Genomic DNA, 13,551 nt, shown 5'->3' on the forward strand with positions numbered 1-13,551 from the left:
AAGCAGAATTTAGCATCCAAAAGGGAGTTTGTTCAGTTTAAACCCCCACTCTCTGTACAAACTAAAATGCTTTTTGTTTCCATGTCTGTTTTCATTTTTATTTTTCCCCTGACCATCCCTCCTGCCACCTTTCTGGATTAGGCCAGAATGATGTGTTCTAGCCCTGCAGCCTTCCTAGATATTTACATCACATCTCCCAGGGAAGCCATAGTATCAGGCACACAGAGCGGCGGGGGGATGCATCATCGGTAGCTGGCTGCCTAAAACCTGGAATTGGCCTGCCAACTTAAAGTGATTGTAAACCCTCACCTTGTAAACAAACCCATTCCGTTTAATATAGAAATGAAAGGCAAAACATTTGTGTATACATAGAAAAAATATTATATACACCCTCCCCCTCTTTTTTTTTTTTTATAAGTGATTACATACCCTCTGTTCTCAGCAGAATAAAAGCTTTGGGAAGAGAAGCAGCAGGACACTGATCTTCCCAGTGATAGGCTGTGCAGGGTGTGTGTGTCAGCACAAACCTGAAAATTAGAGGAGAGCACACTGAGTTCCCAGCATAGCAGAGAACTGACTACACTGTGCTCACCTGCCTAGTGTGGTCAGTTTTTAATAAGGCAGAGGGACTGGCCACAACACCAGGGATTTTGCACAAAGGAAACAATACAAAGCGAACAGGATCCTTTTTCATACACGTACATGGTACAGCAGAAATATGAAATGTTGGGTTTACATATTCTTTAAGAGGATCAACAGCAGGACAACACTGGACTCGCTGTGCGAGTGAGCATATATCTTGAAGAGAATACTGATAAGACGGAGGGGGGGGGGGGGAGTTAAGTACCACTTTAACAAATATCTATACACTGGGTTTTTAAAATTTATGTAACGTCAAAGTTTTCATTTTTGATAGAGTGGGGAATGATTAAAATCCTACAGGAAGATTATAACTCTGGCAAACAAAAAATACAGTGGTCAGCCTGTTATATCCCCACCTACTCCCAGCTTGCTCCAATTTTTTGTTAGTATCTTAGGAGGATGGATGCCTTTTCTCTACTTTCTAAAGGTTAAGATTTTTGCTATTCAATTTAGATCAACTACTTGCACTTAAGAGAAAATGATCATAAAACAGAAAAAGTAAATATTAAGTAGCTAGCACATTAGGCAGGCTAAACCCATAACAAACATATAACTTGGAGTGCAGCGCAAATAAATCTCATATAAATGTATCTATTTATTTATTTAGTAAGAGACTGCACGATTGGGGTGATGGTGGAGGATACCACTATTTCTATTTTCTTCTTTCCCCCACTAGGGAGCAGTTATTATTGAGCTGCTGTGCTCACTGTTTTTCTTGCTAGGGCTGGCTGTGTGCCTCAGTTGTATGTATGTGTGTGTCTTCTCTCTTTTCTCCTCTTGGGGGGGGTGTTTGTTATAGGCAGCTGTATTCACTGTGTGCGGCCTGCTATTGTTCCTCCAGCCACCAGGGGGCACATACATTTTTGCTGTCTTTTCTTGATCTATTCAAAGCCTCCTCTTGGCTGTGCATCCGTTATCTTTCCTGGTGACATTGGTCACTCGTGCGATTGTCACAGGTAGGATGGTAGCGCAACGAGCGGCCTTTTTGTTTGAGGCAAACAGATTGTCAATGGGCCCTCCTCAGTGCAAGTGCAGATGTGAGGGAGCAGAACGGAGCGGCTGTCTTTTAAATATTAATATTTTTAGCCCACATACTGTATGGTGTCAAGCATGACACAGGAGGCACGAGGAAGCTCTGTTGGAGTCACACAGGGGCACAAGGCAGGATAGCTTGTGTGTGTTACATGACTTACCTGCACTGGTGCTAGTAGCTGGGGTTTCACCTATGATAACACATTTGTTGCTTCTTGCACAAATAGCTTTTAAAATTGAGTGGGGCTGTCTTCTCTAGGCACAGGTCCTTTTACTCTTCTTTGCAGGCTCATGTCTCCTAAAAAGCACAGCATGCGGGAGTATGCGGCTAACACTACCAGTTCATGTCGCTGCCCTGCTGATGCTGTTTTCCCAGGAAGGCCAGGGGTATCAGGATAATCTGAACCGTTATGCCTGTCTGGTCTTGTCCCTAAAACATGGACATCTAAATGTTTTACGAAGACAGAATTGTCAACCACTTCTTGAGTTTAGAGAATAAGCTCGCCAAGATTGCTGAGGAAGTCACGTGATATGTGATGCAATGCGTTAAACGGAAGCGCGGTGATGTAATTTCCGGTGCAGCAACGATCGCCTCCATCTTTGTTTACCCCTGCTTGATATGCTGTATGAGGGTTTTAGTCCTTATGTGTTATGTGAGTGTGGTTTTAATATTAATTTTTATTCAATAAAATTGGTTGCACCATGAGAAACCCCTTTGTTTTATATTTGAGTACACCCCTAAGCCGGAGACCTGTTGGAGCGGAATCCCACCAGCCCTGACCTGCAGACAATTTTGGATGTTGGTTTCAGTGCTTCTTGACCTGTAACTTTTAGGTCAACGTTAGTTTATACCACACACGTTATGCAGAATTCGGTTGGAAGGTATGCTGGTGAAAGCATCACTGCCTTAGCCCTGGAAAACATGGTTTGCAGAGATAGTAAACTTGCCAGAGGGTGATCCTGTCTTTTTCTGGCTTGGCTGGACCTTCGGGCCCAAGGTCCAATTGTTTATCCTTCTTTACAGCTGCTGGCCTTAAAGGCTTTGCTATTGAAGCCGGATTCCTGAAGGATAGGAGGTGTTGGAGGCAGTCATTCCCACATTCTTGAGCGCCAGGAGGGCTACTTCAAGGAAGATATACTATAGAACCTGGAACTGTTATGTGGTATGGTGTGAGGCTAGGAAGCTGTATCCTTGCAAGTATGTTGTGGGCCAGATTTTGGTTTTCCTGCAATCTGGAGTAGTGATGATGGTGGTCTTGAGTATGATCAAGGGACAGTTTTCAGCCTTGGCTATTTTCAAACCCTGATTGCTTTGCTCTCTTTGGTGTGTACTTTGGAGTGTTCTAGATGTCACACACATGGTGTATCCAGGCAGGTCACCTCTGTCCCCATAGGATTTCAGTTTTGTGTTGTCTGTTTTACAGCGGCCACTTTTTGAGCCAATTCAGGGCCTTCCATTAGTTCTTTTTTTCTTGTAAGGTTGTGTTCTTGGTTACTAGTACTTCAGCAAGAAGAGTGTCCGGATGGGTTGTCCTTTCTTGTAAAGGACAGTTTTTTGATACTTTTCTATGACGGGGTGGTTCTTTGACCTCAGCTGTTGTTTTTGCTGATGATTTTCAGCTTAATCAAGGTGTTGTTTTGCTTAATGGCTTGAAGGATAAGGATAATGCAGATTACCAGCTCTCCTCTCGAGCTGAAATCTTCGGCTCTTTCCATTGATGTTGTGATCCGCTGTGTCTGAGGGACACAGCGCACCGCCGATTGCCACGCTGCGTGCTCCAGGAGCCAAGCATGCGCGGTTAAAATGGGAAGATGTCATATGACGTCCTCCCAGAATGAGAGAACCACCTTGCGCCCATCATTTCCTTATATGGCGGGCGGGAGGTGGTTAATGAATGACACTACACCTGAGTAGTCAGAGGCAGCTGCCATTACTCCCAGACTTAGAGACCATATAAGCTCTTATTGACTTTGTTTGCATCACTTTAAAACTAAAGGATCAGCCTGCTGCTTCCATCAGTGCTGTTCCTGTCTTGGGCTCCTTTTGGGTCCCCAAGACTGTCAAGATCTCTCTGGTGAGTCCATTGTTTTCTGTCATCCACATCAGAGGTTAGAAAGACCCCGACAAGATGTTCACCAAGCAACTATTGGTCTTGTAGCCATTTGAGCAGGACACAAAATGTTCTGTTCTCACTGTGGATGTGGCAGTGTCTGGTCTTAACAAAGCCTTACCCATCCCTGAAGGATACACCTTTTTTTCAAGAACCCTATTGACAAGCAAATGATGACTCTTTTGGGTTTTTTTGGGGTTTTTTTGTCAGGCTCTGCTTAGCAATCTGCCCTTGCTGCGATGCTAGCCTGACAAACATTAACAGATTGTGTTATGTCTTTCAAAAGGGATCTGGTTGCTACTCAAGCTGATCCCCTAATTTTGGCGCACTTGGAGCCCGATTCAGCTGTTTTGGCCTACTGCATAGACAGATTGTGAGGTCACCGGTCTCAGTTTCCACATGACTTTCCTGACAGAAGACATAAGGAGGACTCTTTGGCTCAAGTGTTGGGCTACAGAACCAGTATGCAAAAAGTGGCTGCTTGCATGCCATTCAAGAGATATCATCTAGTCAAAGCTGCCCTGGACACCCTTAACAACGATCTCATTGGGGAAAAAAGTACTCATCTGCCTCAACAGAAAAAAAACCTAGGACTTAGGCCTGGGAAGGCTCATCTCTCCTCAAAGGCCAACAAGAATTTCTTTCATTATCACGCAGGCCCAGGGGCGGACTGACCATTCGGCCACCTGGGCACTGCCTGAGGGCCTGGGGTCAGTAGGGGGCCCCATGAGATGCCCCTGGTACCTTTCATAGGCTTTTATGAGTGTGGTTTGAGTGTGGGCAAGGACACAATTGCCTGGGGGCCCCATGAGTTGTCAGTCCGCCCCTGTGCAGGCATTCAGCCAAACCCAAGACTGATACCCAGTCTGCCCACAAACTCTGAACATCCATTTCTTGGAGTTCATTGAAGGATACATTTATTTATGTCTATGATCATGCTCTTGGTACTGCATTTTCACCAAATTGAGACATGCTGAGTTTAGGAGGGGTTTTGCTAAGCCGGCCACTGTGTTTTTTTCTCTTTGTCAGCATCCAAATTATCTTTTAGACAGCAGTATAACCTAATAGTCCCTAAATTCTTGTCGCTTAATGTACTTCAATAAACGAGTTTTACAGTAAATACAAAAATGCCACCTTTGCCCCATTAGGAGATTTCACTATCTGTCCTGTAGACATAACAATAAAGAATCATAAGAAATCTTTCCAAATTGAGAAACATCTCCTCTTATACAGTAGACATCAGAACAAGAGGCCCATTTGGAAGATTTCCCTATATTCCTATTCAGGTGACCACTGAAAGTTTTGGGCTTTCTGATCACTTTCAGTTCTGGTGACAGTGCTCATCAGTGAAAATACAGAGTGAATCTCTCTAAAGTTGCATTCACACTGTCTTATCATGGTTGAATTAGCATGTTGAGCCCTTTAGTTTGTTGAAGTTATGAGAAGACACAAATAGAGGAAAATCATTATGCTTCACTGAAAGGCGGTGGCAATTACCTCTCCTTTGGCATAAAGAAAGGAGCCTTAGAAGTTTTAGCATGTAAAAATGGTAGGCATAAGTATATGTAACAAGTTAAGCTGTCCATACACAGACAGAATATAACTTGATATCTGCATCCCAGACTCTGACTTCAGTTTCAACAGAAAGGACCAGTAGTCTAGTTGTAGCCTGTCATTTTTTTATTTCTTTTGGATATATAACTCCATTTTCTTTTACAAAAGAAAGATGTGTTTCTGTCTCTAAACCTTTCGTGTAATTTACTGTTTTTGTTTAAATAACGTAAAGTCTTTGTTCCTTTTCCTTTTTTCCAGGTTTTAACTAAAGAATTTTATGCTCTTCAAGCATCTGCAGAAAAGAGAATCACAGAACTTCAAACACAAAACTCGGAACATCGAACAAGACTAGAAACATATGAAAAGCTTGAACAGGAACTTGACGATGTCATAATGCAGTCTGCACAAAGTAAGTGTAGATTCCTCCTGCTGTTCTCTCAGTCTGTGCCTGTAGATCACAATAGAATTAAACTTATAGTCGCCATAAAGCCCAGTCCTGACCCTGATTGAATACCAGATACCGTACTGGTTTTACCCTCAGGAAGACACTAGGTGGAAATACCATGCACGACCATTGGAACCGCTAATTTTTGTTCCCAAAGATTTTCCGTTGTAAAGGGACATGTGCATGACTGGGCAGTCTTTTTCTCTTCCAAATGAGATTGCAAAAATGGTTAACTGTATGTTCTTCATTTTATTTGGTGAGATACCCAACAAAGGATGATGGCTCCCAGTGCTTCCATGGTGGTAGGTCACACTGATATTGGCAAACATCTGGTTGTCCTAGTCTAGGCTTAATAGTTAGGATTTTCACTGTGTCCTATATTATTATGTTGTCAGTGCAGCTTTAAGTAACCGATTTCTTTTGTGGTACAACTTTTAATGATAAATACTTTTTGTCTTACAGTGGAAGATGACATTGAAGCTGAAAGAGTTCTATATTCATATGGATATGGAGCTAACATCCCCACTACAGCTAAACGGAGATTAAAGCAGAGGTAAAGGAAATATCGAACATCTGCTTTGCTCTGTGAAAAGTTATATATCCTCTAGGGGAATGGCACAACATGATTGCTTTTTAAAAGTGTCATGTGATATCATGGGTTCTAGTTGCCAATATAAAAGTGAAAGATAACTCCGGCAAGTGTTTAGAGAGTGGGGGGATGGGGAATTTTTACTGGGGTGTTTTTACCTTTAAGGATAAGTTCACCCTGTTGAACATAAATATCAAAAAATTATCTTTTGCTTTGCCCATCCAAACCCTATGAAATGTGCACTGCTGCAACTGATTAATCTGAATACTAAATTATAAATCTAAATATACAGTGCGCTGTCTCTTTAAATGAAATGGATACACATGAATCAATTCCATATGCCCATATAAGTGTATTCACAACTGATCTATATAATGTCAGTGTAAACATAAAAGATATAAATAATTAAATCAACACATAAAATATTTATAAAACGTTCAATAAAAAATTCATATACACAATATAAATAAACAAAGGTCCCAAAATAAATCGTGAAGAAAGTGCTCTGTGCTGCAAGACTTCATATAAAGTGCTTCCATGCTCAAAAGGTGCTTTTCAAGAAACAAGCAAGCCTCTTACCAAAATGAGATGATCTCAAGCTATAGAGATTAAACAAGCATGTGCGTCATAACCTGAGGCTGGCACTACTCTCACTGTCAAACCACCGGAGAAATTGCTGCATTCACCAAAAAGGTCTGCGGTCCCGCCGAGACTCCGCTCTAGTTTCCACTACCCATCATCATGAGAATATAGGAGTGTTAAACAAGTAGTAGCCTCATAGTGCAGTATGATTTAAATACCAATTGTTTATTAAAACGTATTGCACTTACAATCAGGTGAGTATAATAGGCAGTGTACAACACTATACAATCATCAGGCCGTGGTCTCAATATGCACGCCGGTGCGTGATGATGTCACACAAAGACTCCGCTTGACGCGTTTCTCCAAAAATGGATGCCATTGCGAGCCATGTGTACTGACACCAGTTTTATTCCAGACCTCTAGAAAGCAATACTCTCTTGTTGTGGGTCGATCCAATCTCAATTCAATTCATCTGTCACAGAGGGCCAGATTATCCCCGGCCTTGTGGCTCAAGAATGTGGCTTTGGAGTGCTTTCTTCGCATCTTTTGGAGGAGCGTTATGACAGCTGCTAGCCTTTCAGACTCAGGAAGTGTCCTGGGCACCATGTCGGTGCAGAGGAATTCCTCCCCTGAAACTTCTTCCTCTTCAGCTTTGAAAAATTAAGATAGAGGGAATTTTGGCGATCCTTGTTGCATCAGACTGTCCCAGGCGGATGTGATACCCTGGCCCGGTAAGACACTTAATGGATGCTCTGATGCCTCTACCATATCATCAGGATTCTCTGTCCCAAGGACCAATTTGTTGTTGAAGCCCTGGTTCTTAAACACAGGGCATCATGCGGTCTGTGTTTCCTACAATGCTGTAAGTTTGGAAGTCTATTTCTGGTGAGGTCTATCATCTGACATGTAATCCATACACTAGGTACGAGACTTTGGTAAGGGAGTTTACCCCAGGTATTTTTCTGTTAGATGAATTCTCTTTTCCACAGCTGGGCTAGGATCAGCATTTGGCTTTCAACACTATCTAGGGTCAGGTTTTAGCCCATTCTATTCTTTTTCAGAGACCGTTTGCCCCAGTCTTTCATTAAGCCCTTTGTACAGGTATGAGACTTTGATAAAGGAATTTACCCCCGGTATTTTTCTGTGGGATGAATTCTCTGTTTTCCACAGCTGGGTTAGGACCAGCATTTGGCATTCAACACTATCCAGGGTCAGGTTTTTGCTCTTTCTATTCTTTTTCAGAGACTGTTGACCCACACTCTTTTATTAAGCCCTTTGTACAGGGTGTCTCCCATGTCGCTCCCCCATTGCCTATTGTCTCCATGGGATCTGAATCTGGTCGAATCTTTGATTTATAAACTACAGTTTGAACCAATTAGAGACCTTCCACTCTATTCTCACTCACAAGGTGGTATTTCTTTACTGGTTGCCTTGCCTATAAGGAACCCTTTTTGGTTTTGTGCAGAGACAAGGTTTTATTGAGGCCCAGGACTTCTTTCTTTTCCAAAATATTTTCTGCCTTTTATCTCAGCCAGGACACTGTTGTTCTGTCCCTCTGTCTGGCTGTAGTTTACAAAAAGGAAATTTCCCTCCGTTATTTATATGTTGTTCAGGCTATGAGAGTCTACCGCTCAGCCACAGCTTCTTTCAGGAATGAATGAACACCACAAGGGTACACTATCTACTTGTTTCACCATCTCTTGAGGGGCTCAAACAGATAATCATCCATATGGCTTATGGTATCAGTGGTAGGTTCCACCCTTTTCTTGCCAAGGCACACTCTACTAGATCTGTGATTGCTTATTGGGCTTTTTTGGCTTCAAGCATCTGTTTTCAAGATTTGCAAGCCTTCCTCTGGTTTTCTGTTCATTTTTTCTAAGTTCTGCCAGGTGGATGTTGCAGGCTCATATGATGCCAGTATCCAGTATCAGCAAAATGTCCTTCAAGCTGCTCTTTGAGTTGCAGGCAGTCCCCAGTTTTCTGTAGTTTTATTGTGTCTGTTAATGATTGTTTCCTGTGTTGTCCACCCCTCAGAAAATCTACTTTTGGGCATCCCAAAGGTTTTTAATGCAGGCCATAGATTATGCTATTTTCTTTCGATTACCCCATCAACACAATTAGTGTTGATAGGGGAATACTTCCTGCGGAGCTATTGTGTTCTTCAGTTGAAGGGAACTGTCCCTACCCAGAGAACATATTGACTATATTGCTAAAGGCTATAGCTGCTGGCAATAATCACATGCTAGAAACCGACATGCTGGTTGTACCCAAGTCGATCGATAGGTACAATCAGCCTTCCTATACGTGGATTGAATCTCGGCCAGTCTCTGCTAAACCAGCCAAGATTCAAGCCATCTATGGCTAGCTTATAACTTCCTGTGTCCCTCAATGAGAAAACGATTAGGATTTTTGTGCTCACTGTAAAAAAACTTTATTTGCAGTCCATTTTAGGTCCCATTGAGGTACTGCTTTGCTACAAAGCTGAGGGATGCTGATAGTTGAAGGTGTTGTTATTATGGGCTGACCTAGTGTTTTTTTTTTTTTTGTTTTTCCAGTGATAAATCCTCCTGCAGAACTCCAAGAAAAGGATTTTACACTTAGTACAAAAATCCTATTTTTCTAATCCAGATTTTTTTTTTTTTTTTTTTTTTTTAGTTTTGGATATAGTGAAGGGTTAGACCCAATGTCAAGTTTTTATTGCTGTCTGTGTCCAATTTGGAGAGATACGCTACTGTTTTTGCTGGCAATGACTGTCAAAAAAAAAGTGGTAGAAACTTAAAATTTTAGAGTTGTCCCCAGAATAAGAGGTGAGGTGAAATCTTCCACTGGGAACACCTGTTCCTGGTTCTCTCACATTCAGAGATTTCCTCTTTTCTGATGCATTTCAGGGACAGGAAGTGAGAGAGAATTTCCCCAATAGTACAACAGCAGCAAAATAAAATTTGGGGGGATTGGGGATTTTAATGCTTCCCTACTCTTATCTTAAACAAGGAAAACATTTTGGCTATATATACACCTTAATTTACAATAGCTATTAGTGTTGTTTTCAGCTTTGTTCCTATTAATCTTCTGGTGGTTTAGGAACTTCTGACTTTTACATTACTTTTTTCATCACAAAAGAGGAAGCAATAGTGACGCTGAAGGGCAGCTTGAAATCTGTCTTCTTGATATTGCGCATATTTACTTTGACCTGTGCTAGAAAATTGATAGTTTGTATCCAATTAGTTATTATAGGTACTTTTGTCTGTGCTTTGAGTTTTATGTATGCTGATGTCGGTTCTGACAGATGGGAACAGGCAATTTAAAAAAATGTACAGTAGTTTTATTTATGCACCCATTCTACACCATTCTCATATTACCACATTTTCCTTCTTGCAAAAACAGTGCCAGATATGGCTACATGACATTTCTCAGGATGTTTTTCTTGAGACTGAAAACAGTGGGCTGTGCCATGTAATGTGTGTTCACTCTATATCAGGAAGAGCAGTTGGATATCCCCAAGAAATGGAAACCTTGCACAAATTGTTATGAAATCTATACATTCAAAAACAAATTGCAGCTCACTATTTTACAGTTAAGCCTAACTAATGATCCTTCAATTATTTTTCTACCTCTGGTGTGCATGGCATATAGGCATAAGTCTGGGAACCACATAGGTAAACAAGCCTTTTTGCTTGTGTCCACAAAAAACAGCCTGGCAAAAAGCCCTGAGGTTAAGAATACTGTGGGCCTCTAAGCCTTGGTTGTATATTTTGTGCAGTGCATTATTACCTTGCAGCTACTGCTTTCATTAGAAAGGCTCCCATTTTTTTTTTTATTCTGTGCTAAGGCACACTCAGCTTAGATCTGTAAACACCAGGCATATGGTCAGGCCTTTTCTGATGTCCACTTTGGTTGTAAAGTCCTTCATGCAGTCTTTTAAACTGCAGGCAGTCCCCAGTATGTTATTTTGTGGACCATGTTTTGTCGATGTTGCCCACACCTTAGTCAACAGCTTTTGGATGTCTCAATGGTCCCTGTCCTTAAATGAGCAAGAAAGAAAAGGGGACTTCTGTATCTATCATAAAATCCATTTTTTGTCAATTGATGAATAGTTCCCATCCTTCTGTATCTATGGTCATCCTCCTAGGTAGTGCTTTTCACAAAATTGGGGATGCTGATGGTGGTAACGGCTATACTGTCTGGCACTGTTTTTTGTTTGCCAGTGTCCAAACCCTCCTGTAGGCAGCAGTATAACATAAGTCTCTAAATTCCTGTGTCCTTCAATAAACTCTAAAAAATTGATTTGACAGGAAGTACAAAAATTCAGTTATTCCTCTTATTCCCATACTGTTTATAATTTAAAGTTATAACTGTATCTTGCTATGTGGAGAAAAATGTCTGTATTCTAATAGCACATATTCCAAAAAGAGAAAATGCACCATATCAGAAGACACATTCTAGCACTCCTCTCATCACAAACTTAATTATGCCTCATAAGACTGCAAAAATACAGAACAGTCTTTGCCTTTTTTTTTTTTTTTTATCTCTTTCCCATCCATTTTTGTGCCTTGCACAACCACATTTTAGCCTGAATGAACTTGTCATTCGGAAGCATGCAACATTCAGAATGTGTTTGCTCTGTTGCAGCCATACTGGTTTTACTGTTTGTACTAGACCTTTCTGGACTCATTGCCAGTCATCTTCTTCATATGTCCATCATCAGGTTTTTGTTCGCTAATTCAGAAGTTACTAATGCATGGTGCCATGTAGCATTCCTCATAGAGCACACGTTCTCCGCCTTGTTATGTTATTTCTCTACAGTTGGTTTTGTGATGCTATCTAAAAGGATGGATGTCCAGTCAATGCAAAAAAAAATCAGTAAGTGATTTTTTTTTTTTTTAGCTGATCTTTACCTCCATTTATGTAAAAACAGGCGCCTGGATCAAATAACTTCATGTCGCTATATTATAAACAATATTAACTTAAAATACGTAAAATGTTTATCCAGAGAACGAACTTACAGCTCGATCTCTAAGATTGATGAACAATGTAGTTAGGTGCAGGTGCAAGTAAGGTACTTTTACAGACACCATAAGAACCATATATGTAACAACCCAGAAATGTATATTATTTGTAACCTCAAATAATGCACTTTAGTGCCAGGTCATAAAATGTGCAATATACAGTTAGGTCCAGGTGTGGGCTACTCCTTCGTTATTTCTTCATCAATTAAGCAGGTAAAAGGTCTGGAGTTGATTCTAAGTGTGGTATTTGCATTTGGAATCTATTGCTGTGAACCTACATCATGTGTTCAAAGGAGCTGTCCATGCAAGTGAAACAGGCCATTGTAAGGCCTCAAATATGAAAAAATTCCATCAGAGAGATAGCAGCAACATTAGGAGTGGCTAAATCAGCAGTTTGGTACATTCTGAGGGAAGAAGAATGCACTGGTGAGCTCAGCAACATAAAAAGGCATGGACATCCACGGAAGACAACAGTGGTGTATGATCGCAGGATCCTCTCTATGATAAAGAAAAACCCATTTACAACATCCAGACAAGTGAAGGACACTCTCCAGGAGGTGGGCGTATCATTGTCAAAGTCTACAATCAAGAGAAGACTTCACGAGAGCAAATACAGTGGGTTCACCACAAGGTGCAGACCATTCATAAGCCTGAAAAAAATGTCAGATTAGACTTTGACAAAAAACATCTAAAACAGCCAGACCAGTTCTGGAAAAGCGTTCTTTGGACGGATAAAACTAAGATTAATCTGTACAAGAATGACGGGAAGAAAAAAGTGTGGAGAAGGCTTGGACAAGCTAATGATGCAAAGCACGTCATTTGTAAAACATTGGCAGTGTGATGGCATGGGCATGCATGGCTTCCAGTGGCACTGAGTCATTGGTGTATATTGATGATGTGACAGAAGCAGCCGGATTAATTCTGCAGTGTTTAGAGATATACTGTCAGCCAGATGCAGCAAAGTTGATTGGACGGCGCTTCACAGTACAGATGAACAATGATCCAAACACACTGCAATAGCAACCCAGGAGCTTTTGAAGGAAAAGTCAAATATTCTGCAATGGCCGAGTCAATCACCTGATCTCACAACCCAATTGAGCATGCATTTCACTTGCTGAAGGCAAAACTAAAGACAAAAAGACCCGCAAACAAAGAACAACTGGAGACAGCTGCAGTTAGAGCCTGGCAAAGCATCAGGAAGGAGGAAACCCAGTCTTTGGTAATGTCCATGGGTTCCAGACTTCAGGCAGTCATTGCCAGTATAGGATTCTCAACAAAATATTAAAAATGAACATTTTATTTATGATTATATGCATTTGTCCAATTACATTTGAGCCCCTGAAAATGGAGGGACTGTGTATAAATATGGTTGCAGTTCCTAAAATTTGTACTTGATATTTATGTTCAACCCCTTGAATTAAAGCTGAAAGTTTGCACTTCAAATTCATTTGGATTGTTTCGTTTTAATTTATTCTGGTGGCATACAGAGCCAAAAGTATGAAAATTGTGCCTGTGCCCAAATATATCTGGACCTAACTGTAAGTGTGTCCATATGTAGTGCAATCCACAAAATCTTGTGCTTTGCAATTT

General features: G+C 41.1%; 1 protein-coding gene across 2 annotated transcripts in view; it reads left to right on the forward strand.

The window, feature by feature from the left end:
- The window catches only part of PIBF1 (progesterone immunomodulatory binding factor 1), a 230,838-nt gene that overhangs the window by 125,181 nt on the left and 92,106 nt on the right, over positions 1-13,551 (forward strand). For both annotated transcript variants that reach the window (XM_089680363.1, XM_089680364.1), the window contains exons 12-13: positions 5,598-5,748; positions 6,247-6,337. In XM_089680363.1, the coding sequence (XP_089536489.1) occupies positions 5,598-5,748; positions 6,247-6,337 (242 nt within the window). The remainder of the gene's footprint in view (positions 1-5,597; positions 5,749-6,246; positions 6,338-13,551) is intronic.

This window comes from Staurois parvus, unplaced genomic scaffold, assembly GCF_062004578.1.
Source record: "Staurois parvus isolate SC_StPar_1 unplaced genomic scaffold, SC_StPar_1.0 ptg000243l, whole genome shotgun sequence".
NCBI classification, from domain to species: Eukaryota; Metazoa; Chordata; class Amphibia; order Anura; family Ranidae; genus Staurois; species Staurois parvus.